Source organism: Geotrypetes seraphini, chromosome 2 (genome assembly GCF_902459505.1).
Source record: "Geotrypetes seraphini chromosome 2, aGeoSer1.1, whole genome shotgun sequence".
NCBI lineage: Eukaryota > Metazoa > Chordata > Amphibia > Gymnophiona > Dermophiidae > Geotrypetes > Geotrypetes seraphini.
In genome coordinates, this window is record NC_047085.1 from 222,388,496 (window position 1) to 222,405,670 (window position 17,175).

Sequence of the window (17,175 nt, forward strand, 5' to 3'; positions counted from 1 at the left end):
ACTTAGGGCTAGATTCACTAAGCCCACCGATCATGTCCTGACCACTCTGCAACCCCCAACCCGATTCACTAACCTTCCTCCCGAGCATATCCACACCTGAACCGATCCGCGCATGCAAATGAGGGGAAACGGCATGCAAAGCAGGAAGGGCCTCGATTCACTAACAAAATTCAGGCACATCAACTGGGCTGGCCGATCCAAAAAAGAAGCGACTGCTGAGGACCAGTCCCTTGTGCAAAAACCCTGCTCTCTACTGCCCCGCTCTCTGCCCCGACTCCCCAACTTTGGATTTCTCGGCTGTTTGTATCAATAATAATGAAAAATATTTGTGTCGTGTATGGGCTTACAAATATGCATCTCGATTGCCTCCCAGACCATACAGATCACAGGACGGCTGGCGGCTCATTTGCCTATGCCTTAGATATTGTGTCAATTATCGCTGAAGCAGTTCTCTGGTTTGTTAAAACTGCACATATAGGGAGAAGTGTGTGTGTTTGGGGGCGGGGGGGGGGGGGCGGTAGCTTGATTTCTTTTGTAAAATTGGTGAATTTAAAATGGAAGATGTGGTAGAAAAATCCTTTGTCAAGGTTTGAAATAGTTTAATCTTGTTTCTTTCTTGCCCCGACTCTCCTGTGCTCTACCACCCCGCTCTCTGCCCCGACTCTCTTGCTCTTGCCGCCCCGACTCTGTGGTTTTAAGCGGGGCTGCACTACGGTGTGTTCTGTTCCAGAACACGCCGCAGTGCAGCCCCGCTTTAAACCCATGGGTTAAAACCGGGCTCGCACTGAAGTTGGGGCGGCAATTGCAGGAGAGCCGGGGTGGCAAGAGCAAGACAGTAAGCGCACAAAAGGGAAAAAAACCCGAAAGTTAAAAAAGAAAAGTTGCTACGGAGAGCAAGCGCATGCGCAGACCATCTACAGGCAAAGAAGATGGTCTCTGCCTGCGTCAGGATCGCTCTTCAGCGATCCATGTGGTTGGTTTGGGGCGTCCTCCAATCGGCCTAATTTGAAGGAGGACGCGTTGTGAATCGGGCGCCCGGCCATCTCACGGATCGGATCCATGAGGTTAGTGAATCTAGGCCTTAATCCTCTCACTGCCCCAAGTACATTACATAGAGTTTGAGCCTGCCGGGACAGATAGGGAAATATGATAAAGTACCTGAATGTAAACCACTTAGGATTTAAGTAGTATATAAATAAATAAATAAATAGAGGTATGGGGGAAGGGAAGGGGGGCATGTGCATGGAGGGGAGGAATGGGAAGAGGCAGGGGGCAGAGAGGAGGAGGGGTATCGGCGCCCCTAACAACATGGCGCCCAGGGCGGACCGCACCCCTCTACTATGACCACTGCTCCTAAACCGATTCATTCCTTTTTTTCCTGCTTATTCCCTCCTTCTTCTTTTCAAACACGAGAGATTTGCATATAATGGAAGCATATTCTTTAGGGCGATCCTGAAAACCCGATTGGCCTGGTGGTCCTCCAGGACAGGGTTGGGAACCACTGGTGTAAACCACTCAGCTTCACAATCTGTGCAATGTACGAGATATCAAGCACTTGTAAACGAATAAGTAAAAGAAATAAAAGGCTGATGTGACAAAAGAAGCTCTCTCTCTGAATGCCGTATCACAGAGAAACTCACGAGGTCTGTCATCATGTCTCGCTTTTCAACCCCTACTACACTCCATGGCATTTCCTGTCACAGGGATACAATTATGGCTAAGCTTGCTACAAACTGGCAAATCTAGAGATTTGTCACAGCCGACTGCTCAAGTTCCAAGTACAGTGGAACCTTGGTTTGCAAGTAACCCGGTTTGCTGAGTGTTTTGCAAGATGAACAAAACACTCAGCAAACTTTCGTCTTGCAAAACGAGTGTTGATTCGCTACACGAGCTCTATGGTGGCAGGTGGGTACCTGCCTGTGGGTGCTGCAGCCCTTGTAGCTTGGTGGCTTCCTTTCCCCGGGGTCCCTGTGCAGCTCTCCTCCCTCTTCGGCTGATGCCTCCGCTGTTCACCAGCGCCTCCTGGCTTCCGATTCAAGCCGACCATCCTCCAGACGCATGCGCAGGACCTCTGAACTCCCCCTTCAAGCCGGAGCCGCTCCAACAACACGCGCACCACGTACAAACATGCGTCAGAAGGATGGCGGCCGGCTTGAATCAGAAGCCAGGAGGCGCTGGTAAACGGAAAAGGTATCGGCCAAAGAGGGAGGAGAGCCGCACGGGGACCCCGGGGAAAGGAAGCCACCACGCTACAAGGGCTGCAGCACCCACAGGCAGGTACCCACCCCTGGGCCACCATAGTAAACCTTGGTTGTGGAACAAATTGATTCAGCTTACATTGTGGCCTATGGGGACATGTGCTTTGATATACGAGTACTTTGAATTACGAGCATGCTTCTGGAACGAATTATGCTCGTAAACCAAGGTACCACTGTACTTAAAGCTACTGTATAGTCTTGTATGTCCAAATATACTCCAATGTGAATGTTTGCTTGTAGACCGTTCTGAGCTACTGGGAGGACGGGATAAAAATCTAAATAAAAAAATAAATTTAAAATCCTTGCAACTTATTTTGAAGAATTGGAAGAACTGGGATAGGTTAAATTATAACTTTCTGGTGGGAATCCCTTTGTTATACTTTTAAAATGGAACATCTGATGGCTATACAGCAGGGAAAGTACAGGAAATTTATGGATGTTTGGGAGCCGTTGACTAAATTTTGTAAGGAATGATAACTGACTTTATTTTAATGACCTTAAACATACACATCCAGGGTGGGAGGGAGGGGGGAGGGATTTGTACTGGAATTGTTTTGGGGAGTTTTTAGATAGTTTCTTGTGGGTATTTATTTTCTTGATTAATAGGTGGGAGGTTGGGGGAAAATAATTGCTTATTACTATATATAAGTTTATTGTGCTTTTCTTGTAATATTATATGTACATGAATTATTTGTATGTACAATTGTAGTTGGAAAATTTAATAAAGATTATTAAAATCCTTGTAGAGTCCATAACGATGTGATGGGAGAAGGGGCTGGGGGGAACATCAATTGCAATGGTGTCTGTACTTTAAAACAAACTTTAAGTGCAGGGCCTGATAGCAACACATGGGAAAGACTGGGGTTCAATTCTCAGACCAGAGTTTGGAAGTTATTTAATAAGTAGTGAGAAAAGCCCAATCCAGGGCTGGCTCAAGGCATGGAGCAGGAGAGGCAATAGCTCAGGGCGTCAAGCCACAAGGGTTCCACAAGCCAGCTTCCCTGGCTCTTCTAGTAGGGCTGCTTCCCTTCCCCCCCAACTATTCCCCCAACTGCTTCCAGGGCAACCAACCCATCTTCTCACCTCTTTTGGGGCTGCTTCTCCCTCCCAGTTTCTCACCAAGTCTACAGCTGCTCCCTGAAAAAAAAGAAACAGAGTGCAGAGCCATTCAAATTTGAATGCACTTCCAATACCCTGCTTATCCTGTTCCTCTGAAAACATGCGTCAGAGGTTTACATCAGAGAGGGCGAGCTGGCAGGGTTTTGGAAGCACAACCAAATCTGAAAAGTCCTATGCTCACTGTTTCTCTTTTTTTTTTTTTTGCAGGGAGCAACAGCAGACTCTGTGAGACATTGGGAAGCAAAGTCAACCCCAGAAGAGATGAGTGGAGGGAAGGAGGGGGACATTGGAGTCCCAGGAAGTGGGATGGGTAGGGGTTTGGTGGAATAGGCCTAGATTCACTAACCTGCCTGACCCTGTCCGATCCGAGGTAGGCCGACTGATTCGCAAATGAGGGGGGGGGGGGCGATGCAAATGAGGGTGATCGGAGGCACGCCCCCCCACCAACTGCACGGATCGCTGGAGAGCAATCCTTGAGCATGCGCATAGCATCTTCTTTGCCTGTAGATGGTCTCCGCATGCTCACCGTGAAGGAGGAGCTGGAAACTTTCACTGGAAACTTTCACGAGCAAGTGGTTTTAACCCACGGGTTGAAAGCAGGGCTGCAACGCAGGTTAAAACCACGGAGTCGGGGTAGAGAGCTGGAGAAGCAGAGAGCAGAATTGGGGCAAAGAGCAGGGTTTTTGCACAAGCGAATGATCCTCAGCAGTCGCTTGTTTTTTGATCAGGCAGTACAGTTGGTGTTCCTGAAATTGTTTTGTGAATCACATCCTTCCTACTTTGCATGCCATTCCCCCTCATTTGCATGTGCGGATCGGATCGGAGGATGATCGGCACAGAGGTTAGTGAATCGGGTTGAAGTGAATCGGGTTGGTACACAATCACAAACACGATCGGTGGGCTTAGTGAATCTAGCCCATAGTGTTAGAAGGCAGCAGATATAAGACTAAAGGGAGATGATGGGAGGGTTAAAATGCTGATGATGGGCTGAAAGTACCACACAGGGTTGAGGGAAGAGAGAAGCTGGGAGAACAGGAGAAAATATTTAAGAAAGGGCCTAGATGAGGGAGGAAGGAAAGCAGGAACAAGAGAAGAAAAATTATGGAGGGGGAACTGGAAGAAAAGTAGGAAGAAAAAATATTTCAGGGGTGAAGGGCTAGAAGAAAAAGAGAAAATATTCAGAGGGATGAGTTTTGAGGAAAGAAAGCTCAAATAGGAGAACATATTCTGGAAGGGGGCTAGGGGGACAGAAACATGAAGGAGAAAAAATTACAAGGAGGCACGGTCCGGGAGAAAAATAATATTTTGGGGGGGGGGGGGGTATTTGGAAGAGAGGAAACTGGGAGAACAAAAGAAATATTCCAGGAGGGGACCTTAAGGGAGAGAAAAAAGCAGGGAGAAGAAAAGTAAATATTCGGGGTGGAGGGAGGGGGGCTGGGAGGAAGAAAGCTGAGAGAAACAGAAAAAATATTCCAGGATTGTGAGGCAGGTCAAGGTGGGCTGCAGGGGCGGGATCAGTGAGGGGTAGGATGGGTGGGGGCGTAAAAGTAAAAGTTGGCTTAGGGCACCACAACTTCTTGAGCTGGCCCTGGCCCCAGCCCCAGCCCCATCACACTTTCCACAATGTGAGAGTGGAAAGAGTCTACTGCACAATAGCAACACTTACAGAGCAGACTCAAGTGCCACTAGGTTGTACAGGGCACTGTGTCTGTTGCCCAGGGCTGAAGAATATCATTGCAATGGCTAGATTACAGGGGGAGGGGCAGAGGCTGGCAGCAGGGATTATGAAAATGGGAGGAAAAATGCTTTATCATCTATGCTTGTCTGCTAAAAGGGCAATTTTCAAATGGCCTGCATAACTGCCAAGTTCATGGGCATATTTTGGTTTGTACTTTCGCTTTGAAAACTGCATCTGCAAACTGAAAGCTGCTTTATCTGTTTATGTTATTTAGGCGTGATACATTGCCTTTTCTACAAGTGGGTCAAGGTGGTTTTCAATTTAAAAAATTTAACAAAAATGAAAACACCATAAAATTAGACAGGAAAGGGTCACAGTCCGTCTACTCAATACAAGAATACAAGAAATCAAAATAGAGTGCATCGTATTGAAACTTCAAGACATGTGCTGTTTTCTCCCTGGCCCCAACTGTGCTTCAGTACATTTCAGGTGCAAGTTTATACATTGTAGTGTTACATATGGATTTTTACCTGCCTACTGGCTAGGAAACATATTTTCAGATGTCCAATAGAAATAGGTAATATGCTTTTTTTTAGAACATGCTCTGAAAATTGCACCCTTAAGTACTATGGGCTGGCAATATGATTTTAAAATTACACAGATCAAAGTAAAGATCATTTCTGACAAACAGCTTGAGTTACTATTGCATGCCAATGCCATTATCATGGGTTAGTTTACCACAGGCCCTACTTTATGCAATGGGATCTACTTACTACCATATTTCCCTGAAAATAAGGCAGTGTCTTATATTAATTTTGGATCCAAAAAACACATTAGGGCTTCTTTTCAGGGGATGTCTTATTTTTTTTATGTACAATCATCTCTCCCTTCCTCTCCTTTACCCCAATTCTTCCTCTTTCCTTCCCCCCCCCCCTGTGCAGCATCTTTCCTCCCCCTTACCCATCCCCTTCTCCAGCATCTTTCTATCCCTCCCTCTCATCCCCCTGTGCAGCAGAACCTCACCGACGTCCCACAGTGAGACTGACATACCTCCACTCCGAGGCCAGCTAAAGCAGCAGCGGCAGCAGCGCTCTGAACAGGCTGCTTTGTGGCCTTCCCTCTGCCGCATTACTGATGTCATCAGTGACATGGCAGGGGGAAGGCTGCGAAGCAGCCCATTCAGAGCGCTGCCACCGCCGCTGCTTTAGGAGACCTCGGAGAAGAGGTATGTCAGGTCTCACCGGGGTGGGGGTTGCTGAATCGACAAGTCAGATTTTTTTTCGGCAAATTGGGCAAGGATGAAGTCAGGGACATCCGGGGGGGCTTCAGAGGTTGATCTTAACTAGGGCTTATTTTCAGGGAAACAGGGTAGTAGCACCTGTGTGTACAGCGTGTGCTAATGCAGTAATGCACATTAGTCATTCTAGCTGAAAGAGACCCAGTTATTGACCCTCATCCCTCAGGTGCATATATAAGTAGCGACAGTTCAGGATACAACCAGGTGGAAAAATGAAGGGTGTCTATAGCAGAAGAGCCCACAGGTCACAGAGAGCACTCTCCAATTGTTTCTACCTTCTCCTAAAAGCCTGATGCATGGTAGAAAATCATTTGAGCCTGCAACTCAGACTGGTAGGTCCTGGAGGTTCTGCAACACATCAGAAATTTCAAGTGCTAAGTGTGAGACAGCACATAAAGCTCGAATCTGGCCCTCCCTGCTGAAGAACGGCATTTACCTAACGACAAATCTGAAACATAAAATAAGTCTGGTCTAAGGCCTGATTTATGAACAGGATTTCACAGTTTTGTAGAATAACTGAGGAGAGAAATCCAGCTCTCCCTCATCCCCGCTAAACACTACCTCCCAGAAATACCTGAGAATTAAACAGCAACCGACCAAATAATTGTTTAGCTTCCTCTAGACTTCCCTCCAAGTAAACAGCTCCTGCGTGAAGGAAATAAAATAACAAAGGTGAAGGAAATAAAATAACAAAGGGGAAAGATATCATTTATATTTATTTGCTTATCCACCTATATTTTCATATCTAAGCAGAGAACAATTTTTTTTTTTTAATGGTTATACAATAAAAATAATGTAAAAATTAACATACAGTTCCTTTTATCAAGATGTGCTAGAAGTTTTTAACGTAGGCTGGTGCAGCAAATGCTCCGATGCTCATAGAATTCTTACAAGTGTCGAAACACTTATCTCGCTGGCCCGCACTTTTACTAAGGTGCGCTAGCGTTTTTAGCGTATGCACAAGATTAGCACACACTATAGCGTGCGCTAGCCCAAAAATTACCGCCTGCTTAAAAGGAGGCAGTAGCGACTAGTGCGCTATTCTTCATGTTAAGGCCCTAATGCACCATCGTAAAAGGAGCCCAAAAAACCTCTAGTGCAGCTTGATTAAAGGGGGGGGGGGGGAACGTTAAGAAGTAAATCCTTTGATCATTCAAAAGCTTAAACAAAAATCTAGCTTTTACTTTTTGGGGAAAACATTTTAACTCGTACATTTTATATGCAGTTCTCAGGCTAAAGAGTTCCATAACATAGAGCCAAAACAACAAAACGTCCGATTCCTCATGGAGCTATCTGAAACCTCATGCAGGGTCCCTTTAACAACGCCGCGGTAGCGATTCTCCCGTGGCAAATGTACCGCTCATTCAATTCCTATGAGCTTCGGTGCATTTGCCATGGGAGAGTCGTTACTGTGGCTCTGTAAAAGGGGCCCTCAGCTAGTGTATAATAGCCGATGTTAGGATCTCAATGTCTCATATATAAAATGCCAAATAAGAAAATTTAAATATCATCATCGGAACTTTTTAAGATCAATCCACACTTAAAAGGGAGCTGATAAAGAACATTCAAAATAGGTAATACAGTTGGAGCCATTTCATTTGACTCAAACCATAGAAAGCTGATCATAACACCTATGAAAAGTGTTTTTGAAAGTTTTTTTTTAGATTAGTTGATGAATAATTTTATGTGATTTTTAGATATATAGTTATTTTATGTATTTAAGATGATAAAAGGAAGAATTTCAAGTGATATGTATGATTTAATTGATGTAATATTGTATACTTGTTGTAAGATGAAAAAATGAATAAAGAATTGGGAAATCATCACTCATGTCGCACACCCAATCACAAATAAAAGTATGAGATTTAATCATTAAAAAAAAAAAATAAAATATATATATATATATATATATATATATACTTATAATAGAGTTATGGTTATATTATTATTAAACTAATAATAAGCCAACTGTTTATAAATTAAATCAGTGTCCATTATGTCTCTCAATATCAATCACTAACAGTCATCAGCACACCACCAGAGACTCAATACTTTCATAGTCCGTGGATTTAAGTGTCATTTCTTCATCGGACCCATTTAAGCTTTGTTTTTTACTTTTTTAATTTATTTTAATTTAATTGTTCAACTATATATAAGATATATAAGATACAGAAGTACTTAGCTTAGTGATCGAAGTACAGGGATATTAAGCCAACATGTTTCACCTATTACCGTTTTCTCAAGGCAGTAATCCCTTCCTGGGTTTCATTTTGGATTCCACACTTTCTTTCTCTCCTCAAATAAACAATGTGACGAAAAATTGCTTTTTCAATCTCTGGATGCTCAGACGGGTTTCATCATCTATTTTTCCAACAACATTTCAGAGTTCTGCTTCAAGCTGTTATTTTATCCCAACTAAACTATGCTAATTCACTTTACATATGTTTGAGTAAATACAACCTAAAAAGATTGCAGCTCATTCAAAATACTGTGGCAAAACTGATCTTTGGTAAACGTAAATATGATCACATAACTCCTTTGCTAAAGGCACTCCACTGGCTACCAGTTTTGGGGAGAATACATTTTAAATGCGTTAGCATAATTTTAAAATAATGTATGGGATTTTCTCCCCTTTTGTCTCTATTTCTTTTCTGCCATCGAATTCCAGAAGTGCCTACAAATATAAACTCACCATTCCCTCCTTAAAGAATAGCAAATCCACAGCTAATTTCTGTTGCTCTTTTACTTTTTTATTTGGAATGAGCTTCCATCTGAGATTAGACTTCTCTCTGAATTAGCAACATTTCGTAAAAAGTTAAAAACTTGCTTGTTTCAGAAGTCCTAAAAAAATGATCTTTTATCTATTATTCATGTTTATCTTTATTATGATTCTTAATATTTGTAAATCGAGTCGAGCCCTCAAGAGGGATGAATCGGTTTATAAAACCAAGGGATTGGATTATCTGTACATTATGTTTTGTCTGATGCACATTTTAATTCTTTTTAGGATATTTTATTGTACTAGTGGTTTACTAATCCACTGGTGAGACTCAAATGCAATTCTCTCCTTTAATATTATTTTCAATGGTGATTTCTAAATTACTATCAGTACTCCGTTCAACCTCAATTCACGCAATTACATTTTACCAATGTCTCTGGTTCACTATCTTCTTCATTTGTTTTTCCTGATTTATCATATTTTATCAATTGTCTACAAAATAGCTCATAGAAACATAGAAATAGACGGCAGATAAGGGCCACGGCCCATCTAGTCTGCCCACCCTAATGACCCTCCCCTACCTTTGCCTAGTGAAAAGAGCCCACGTGTCGATCCCATTTGGCCTTAAAATCAGGCACGCTGCTGGCCTCAATCACCTGCAGTGGAAGATTATTCCAGCGATCAACCACCCTTTCAGTGAAAAAGAATTTCCTGGTGTCACCTCGTAGTTTCCCACCTCTGATTTTCCACGGATGCCCTCTTGTTGCCGTGGGTCCCTTGAAAAAGAAGATATCTTCTTCCGCTACGATGCGGCCCGTGAGATACTTGAACGTCTCGATCATGTCCCCCCTCTCTCTGCGCTCCTCAAGCGAGTATAGCTGCAGTTTGTCTAACCTTTCTTCGTACGGGAGATCTTTGAGTCCCGAGACCATCCGGGTGGCCATTCTCTGACTCCAATCTCAGCACATCTTTGCGATAATGTGGTCTCCAGAATTGCACACAGTATTCCAGGTGGGGCCTCACCATGGATCTATACAATGGCATAATGACTTCCGGCTTACGGCTGACGAAACCCCTGCGTATGCAACCTAGGATCTGTCTTGCCTTGGATGAGGCCTGCTCTACCTGACTGGCAGCCTTCATGTCCTCACTGACGATCACCCCCAAGTCCCGTTCTGCTACCGTTCTTGTTAGGATCTCACCATTAAGAGTATAAGTCTTGTATGGATTATGGTTGCCTAGGTGCATGACTTTGCATTTTTTGGCATTGAAGCTGAGTTGCCAGGTCCTAGACCAGCGCTCCAGTAGGAGTAGGTCGTGCATCATGTTGTTGGGCATTGAATCTTCGTCCGTTGTGCATTTTCCCACTACATTACTTAGTTTGGCGTCATCGGCGAATAAGGCTATTTTACCTCGAAGCCCTTCTGCCAAGTCTCTTATAAAGATGTTGAATAGGGTCGGTCCAAAGACTGAACCCTGTGGCACTCCACTGATCACCTCCGTCATTTCTGAGGGGGTGCCGTTCACCACTACCCTTTGAAGCCTACCACCAAGCCAGTTCCTAACCCATTTCGTCAATGTGTCACCTAATCCTATAGAACTCATCTTGTTCAGCAACCTGCGGTGTGGTACGCTATCGAATGCTTTGCTAAAGTCCAGATACACGATGTCCAGGGACTCCCCAACATCCAGCTTCCCCGTCACCCAGTCAAAGAAGCTGATCAGGTTGGATTGACATGATCTCCCCTTAGTAAATCCATGTTGACGGGGGGTCCCGTAGATTTTCCTCATCCAGGATCTTATCCAATTGTCGTTTGATCAGAGTTTCCATAAGTTTGCTCACTATAGATGTTAGACTCACTGGTCTGTAGTTTGCTGTCTCCATCTTTGAGCCTTTCTTGTGGAGTGGAATGACGTTAGCCGTCCTCCAGTCCAACGGGACGCTTCCTGTACTAAGGGAGAGGTTGAAGAGTGCCGACAGTGGCTCTGCCAAGACATCACTCAACTCCCTAAGCACCCTGGGGTGTAGGTTGTCAGGCCCCATTGCCTTGTTAACCTTGAGTTTTGACAGTTCATCGTAGACACTGCTGGGCGTGAATTCGAAGTTACTAAATGGGTCAACTGAGTCTGCCCTTGTCTGTAGTTGAGGGCCAAGCCCCGGCGCTTCACGGGTGAAGACTGAGCTGAAGTATTCATTTAATAGCTGGGCTTTTTCGGAATCCTTTTCCACATAGTCTCCGTTTGGTTTCCTAAGACGTACAATCCCGCCAGAGTTTTTACTTCTATCACTGATATACCTGAAGAAGGATTTATCTCTCTTCTGGATGTTCTTTGCCAGAGACTCCTCCATGTGAAATTTAGCCTCCCTGACTGCTGTTTTGACTGCTTTTGACTTGGTAGTGCACTTATACTCGTTAAGTGCTGCTTTTCCTGCGTACTTGTGTGCACAAGGTGCATGTTACCTATGGGCTCCTTTTACTAAGGTGCGCTAGCGTTTTTAGCGCACGCTAACCCCGTGCTACGTGGCTAGAACGAACGCCAGCTCAAAGCTGGCGTTAGCATCTAGCGTGTGTGGCATTGTAGCGCGCACTATTCCGCGTGTTAATTCCCTAACGCAGCTTAGTAAAAGGAGCCCTATATGCGCCAAGTTAGAGAAGTGTCTTTCAAGTCTTTTCAAAGGAAAATTAAGAGATTATGAAGAGTGAAACATTTCATGTTATATAAATATTCAATTGATAATAACATACCATCTCTATTAGCAACCACATTAATTACTTAAAAAAGGCCAATTTAAAAAAAATTTTGTTTGGTACATGATCTGAGCTGCACCCTTGCCCACTGGCACATAAATGTGAAAAATATTGAAAGCTGATGTGCTGCTAAATCTCTGCAAAGTGCTAGCATTACAAGTTCCTAGACAAGACCACTAGGTAGAGGGCACGAGGTCTCCAGCACTTCCACATTTCAATTTAACATAAACATTTTGAACAGGAAGTCAGAAGAGACGTACTGGTGGTTCTCATTACTCTACAAGCCACCTCACTCTATGCCTAACTGGAGAATTGGAATGGACGCAGAACAGTTTTTGACAAAATAAGAACAAAGACACTGCGATATTTCACTACTCACAAACAGCAAACCCATTATAATATTTCTGAAAGTGTCATGCCACAGAACAGCTTGGTTGCCATCCATCACAGAATGTTCAGTACAAAAAGAAACATGTTCTATGCATAAAGTAAATCAGCCAGTGAGGGCATACCGTGTCCCAAACCACCTGCTCCCAACTGTGGGTTGCAAACCTTGCTCAGCTACCCTGCAAACCCTGCTCTGCTGTACCGATGTCAAATCCAGCATCAAAACAACAAAAAGATTGTGGAACAGAAGATCGGATGTACAGTTTGTAGTTTAATAAGCGTCCAAATAACTTAAAAACAATAATCATAAAAAAAATCTACAAAGGGTGTTAAAAGTTATAAGTGACCCAAAGGACAGAAACCAAATAATGTATACAATAATGTGGGCAGTTTGAGGTTCCAGGATGAATGAGTGCTTCACAGCTTCTATTCTGGGTGTGCTTATGTGATACCTGTTTTTTGTACAAGAAACTCAGACTCACTGTCAAGGCACAGCTCCATGTAGTGCTGGATTTGGAACCCCCCCACAAAAAAACAACCAAAATCCAAATAGCACCAAAAGACTCCACAAAGAAAATGAAGCAGCAAAACTACAATATAGGATGGTATATTGCAAGGAGAGGTATATTGCAAGGAGAGGTATATCCTCAGGTATATTGCATTGAAGCCCTCCCCTGCCCATCCTCCACCAAACGGCCATACACAGACACAGACCGTGATAGTAACATAGTAGATGACGGCAGATAAAGACCCGAATGGTACATCATTTGGTTTCTATCCTGTGGGTCACTTTGTGATTGTATACACCCTAGATTGTTTTCTAGACCACAGTTCTTCAACCGCCGGTCCGCAAAAAAATCTTGCCGGTCCGCAAAGGATTCAGGTCCCCGCCGCAACGAAAGGTGCCGGCGTCAGCTGACTTGCAACTTCCTGTTGCCGTCGCTGTGCCGGGACTCCTGCTTTCGCCGGGACTCCTGCAACGTATGCTTCCTGCCTTGCCTCCACACCTCCTGACCAGCAGCGGCAGCTCTATGTGCTTTTAACTTCAGCACAGAGCTGCCCCTAAGCAGTAGTTTAGCGCGGTTTCATGAGGCAGCCTCGGGTCCTTTGCTAGGTCGGCCCGTTTGATGATGCGATGTGGGCCAGCCTAGCAAAGGCCCCGAGGATGCCTCATGAAACCGCGCAAAACTACTGCTTAGGGGCAGCTCTGTGCCGAAGTTAAAAGCACACAGAGCTGCCGCTTGCCTAAAGACTCTTGGGCCGCTGAAGGAGGGCAAAGAGCAGCTGTCCTGGAGGTTTCCTTTCCTCTCAACTTTGCAGGTCCCTTTTTTTTTTTTTCTTCAAACGGCAACGGGCCCCAGCATCGACATCAAGTAAGTTCCACTGTTCCTTGCAAGCGGTTCTGCTCGGCCAAAGCTTCCCCTCTGAAATGAGCCACCCTCAGGTGAAAGAAAGTGACACGCAAAGGTGAGGGGAAGGGGGACAGATGATGGAAGTTAGGGGGAGAGAGAAAGGGCAGATGATGGAATGGAGGAGATGAGAGAGAGAAGGGGACAGATGATGGAAGTGAGAAGAAGGGAGAGAGAGCAGAAGGCAGATGGATGTCAGTTGAGAGGGGAGAGAAGATGGAAGTGGGGAAAGAACACATACTAGATGGAAGGAGGAGATAAATAAAGGGGGAAGAAAATAGTAAGATAATGGAGGGGTGAGGGAAAGGGGTGACAAGCTGTGGGTAGACACAGTGAAAAGAGGGAAACAGGACTAAATAGTAAGAAAGAATTTAATTTAGATGGAGGCAGAAAACAGAGAAGGAAGACCAGAGAAGAAAAGGGAAGAGAGAGCAGAGAACGATATCAGATCTGAGTGGTGGAAATGAGAAGAGAGAGATGCTAAAAACCACAGGGGGGAGGGAAGGACAGAGATGCCAAACCATGAGGGGAACAGAAGGAAGATGATGGATGCCAGACCAAATTGGGGGGGGAGGGCAGGAGGAGAGATGGCAGGGAAAGACAGACAGTGAATGGAAGGGGCAGATGCTGGACTGAAGAGACAGAGAAGGTTATCATGTCGCTGTACCGGGCCATGGTAAGCCCTCACCTGGAGTACTACGTCCAGCACTGGTCATCGTACATGAAGAAGGACACGGTACTACTCAAAAGGGTCCAGAGAAGAGCAACTAAGATGGTTAAGGGGTTGGAGGAGCTGCCATACAGCGAAAGATTAGAGAAACTGGGCCTCTTCTCCCTCGAACAGAGGAGATTAAGAGGGGACATAATCAAAACAAGGGAATAGACTTAGTAGAGAAAGACACTATTCACCCTCTCCAAGGTAGGGAGAACGAGAGGGCACTCTCTAAAGTTGAAAGGGGATAGATTCCGTACAAACGTAAGGAAGTTCTTCTTCACCCAGAGAGTGGTAGAAAGCTGGAACGCTCTTCCAGAGGCTGTTATAGGGGAAAACACCCTCCAAGGATTCAAGACAAAGTTAGACAAGTTCCTGCTGAACAAGAACATGCACTGGTAGGGCTAGTCTCAGTTAGGGTGCTGGTCTTAGACCAGAGGGCCGCCACCGTTAGCGGACTGCTGGGCATGATGGACCACTGGTCTGACCCAGCAGTGGCAATTCTTATGTTCTTAGGGCAGACGCTGGATGGAAGAGAGTGAAAAGGCAATGAAAGCAGAAACCAGAGACGACAAAAAGGTAGAAAAAAATAATTTTATTTCTATCTTGTGATTCAAATATATCAGATTTGAAATATGTATCTTGCTAAACATAACTGGGGAGTGCAAAGCCCAGGCAGTGCCTCTTTAGCTTCCAGCTGGCTTAGGGTTCTCTCTGACCAGGGGGCAGTTGCCCTAGTTCCACTCCTCTAACACTATTCCTGTCATGTGTGACTGTGGTATTCTGTTACATGATATTTGTGTAGCATTCTGTAATATTTTGGCTTATTCAGTTTTCTTGATAGTAGAGGGGATATATGTGAATGGGAGGGGAGACAGGGGTTTTGTTGATCTTTAACCTGTATTATTTGTATTTATAAAATGACAATTGTATAGAATATTGTTTCTTTTTATACTTTAATAAAATATGTTCAATATAAAATCATAACTATTTCAGGCTTGTGCGGATGGGATCAGATGGTTTGTGGGACCGAGCTCGCGGGGACGGGGTGGCGATGGTTTTTAAAAAAAATTTCAGTCTTAGTAGTTTGCCAGTCCACGAAATAATTATTTTATTTCTGCCGGTCCATAGGTGTAAAAAGGTTGAAGAACACTGTTCTAGACAATTAAGTTATTTGGCGCTTATTAAAACTACAAACTGGTACATCCCATCTTCTGTTCCACAATCTTTTTTGTTATTTTGCTATTTCATTTCCTTATTGGAACCTTTTGGTGTTATTTGGATTTTGTTCTTTTGCCAAATCCAGCACTACATGAGGCTGTGCCTTGACAGTGGATCTGAGTTTCTTGTACAAAAAAACAAGTATCACATATACACAACCAGAATGGAGGCTGTGAAGCATTCATTCATCCTGGAACCTCAAACTGCCCACTTTATAGAATCATGCTAAGCGCTGTTATGATCAGCACCAATTTTTTAGGCATTATATATAGAATCAGGCTCTATGTGCATATAGAGAGTGCTGTCACTTTAAGAAGATAAATTCTGCCAGCCCAGGAGCATTGAAGAGCATGGAAGTTTTCCATTTTATCTTTGTACAACTGAAAGAATGATTCTGTGACAGGGGAACTATCTGAATCCCTGAGTAATAAAATCATTGCCAGCTACTTCTAAATCCTAAGAGGCATACGGAATATGAATATTTATGCATTAAATTTCAGATTTCATAAAATTAATTTTATTGTGGTTTCAAGCCCTTAATATGGAGAGCAATTCAGACCCAGAACTTCTGGGACCATTAATGAATAATAAAATAACATCAGAATAAAGTGTGATATTATGGATGGAAGTATCAAATTATGTGCCAAGGTTAAACAGATGGGCTATCAAAGTAGTAGTTAAAGCAACGGGCTGGCAACCTGGAAAGCCCGGTTCAAATCCTGCTGTTGCTCCTTGTGACCTTGCACAAGTCACTTAACCCTAAATAACATCCGGTACTAACTTAGAGGTTGATATTTAAAGCAATGCAAGCATCAAGAAATGTCTCCTGGTCAGTAAAATCACTTGTTCAGAGACAACCATTTGTATTCAGCGGTGTATAACCAGTTAGTGCTGCTGAAAATGTCTAGTTAGTGCCCAATTCAAAACTAGCTATTCTGTTGGTGTTCTGGGAATGAAGTCAGAACTTGGCTGATTAAGTACCGATATTCAGCATTTGACAGGCCAAGATAACCGCATAAATAGGAATGCATAAAAGCCAGTCCTATCTTTATGTGAATTGCCATAGCTGGTTAAGTGCTGAATGTCACACTTAACTGGCTATAGTTTTGTTAACTCCGTAAACCTGGAAATTCAATGTCGGAGCCTAGACATGGCTCAGCATTTAATATTCAAGCATAATGCCAACAGCGTGCAGCAAAATACTGCACACTACTAGCTGGATAGCGACTTCTTAGAATGTAAGCCCTTAAGGCACAGGTAAATAGCTAGAATACTTTAATATAACACACCTTGAACTACTACCGAAAAAGGTGTGAGCTACATCCAAATAAATAACAATAATAATGATATATTCTCAGGCTTCCATGGCTGGCATCATGATTGCTGCAGTTGTCTGGGTCTTGCCACGTCTGGGTAGGCAGAACCGACATTTCAGCCATCATGCTGTATCTTTCTTCAGGGTGTGCTGTGAGGTTTACAGTTTGTGTTTATATATAGTGGGTCTTCAAACCTGATTGGCTGAGGCTTGAGGTGATTGAGGCAGGAAAGTCTGCTGGGCACGAATTTGAATTATGGCGGGAAAGTTCATGGGTCACAAATTTGAATTTTGGTGGGAAAGTCCGTTG

At 43.9% G+C, this 17,175-nt stretch overlaps 1 protein-coding gene across 1 annotated transcript in view; it reads right to left on the reverse strand.

Moving 5' to 3' along the window:
* DROSHA (drosha ribonuclease III) overlaps positions 1-17,175 on the reverse strand; it is a 318,886-nt gene that overhangs the window by 61,113 nt on the left and 240,598 nt on the right. Inside the window, exon 23 of the mRNA XM_033934987.1 lies at positions 6,927-6,997. Within this exon, the coding sequence (XP_033790878.1) occupies positions 6,927-6,997 (71 nt within the window). The remainder of the gene's footprint in view (positions 1-6,926; positions 6,998-17,175) is intronic.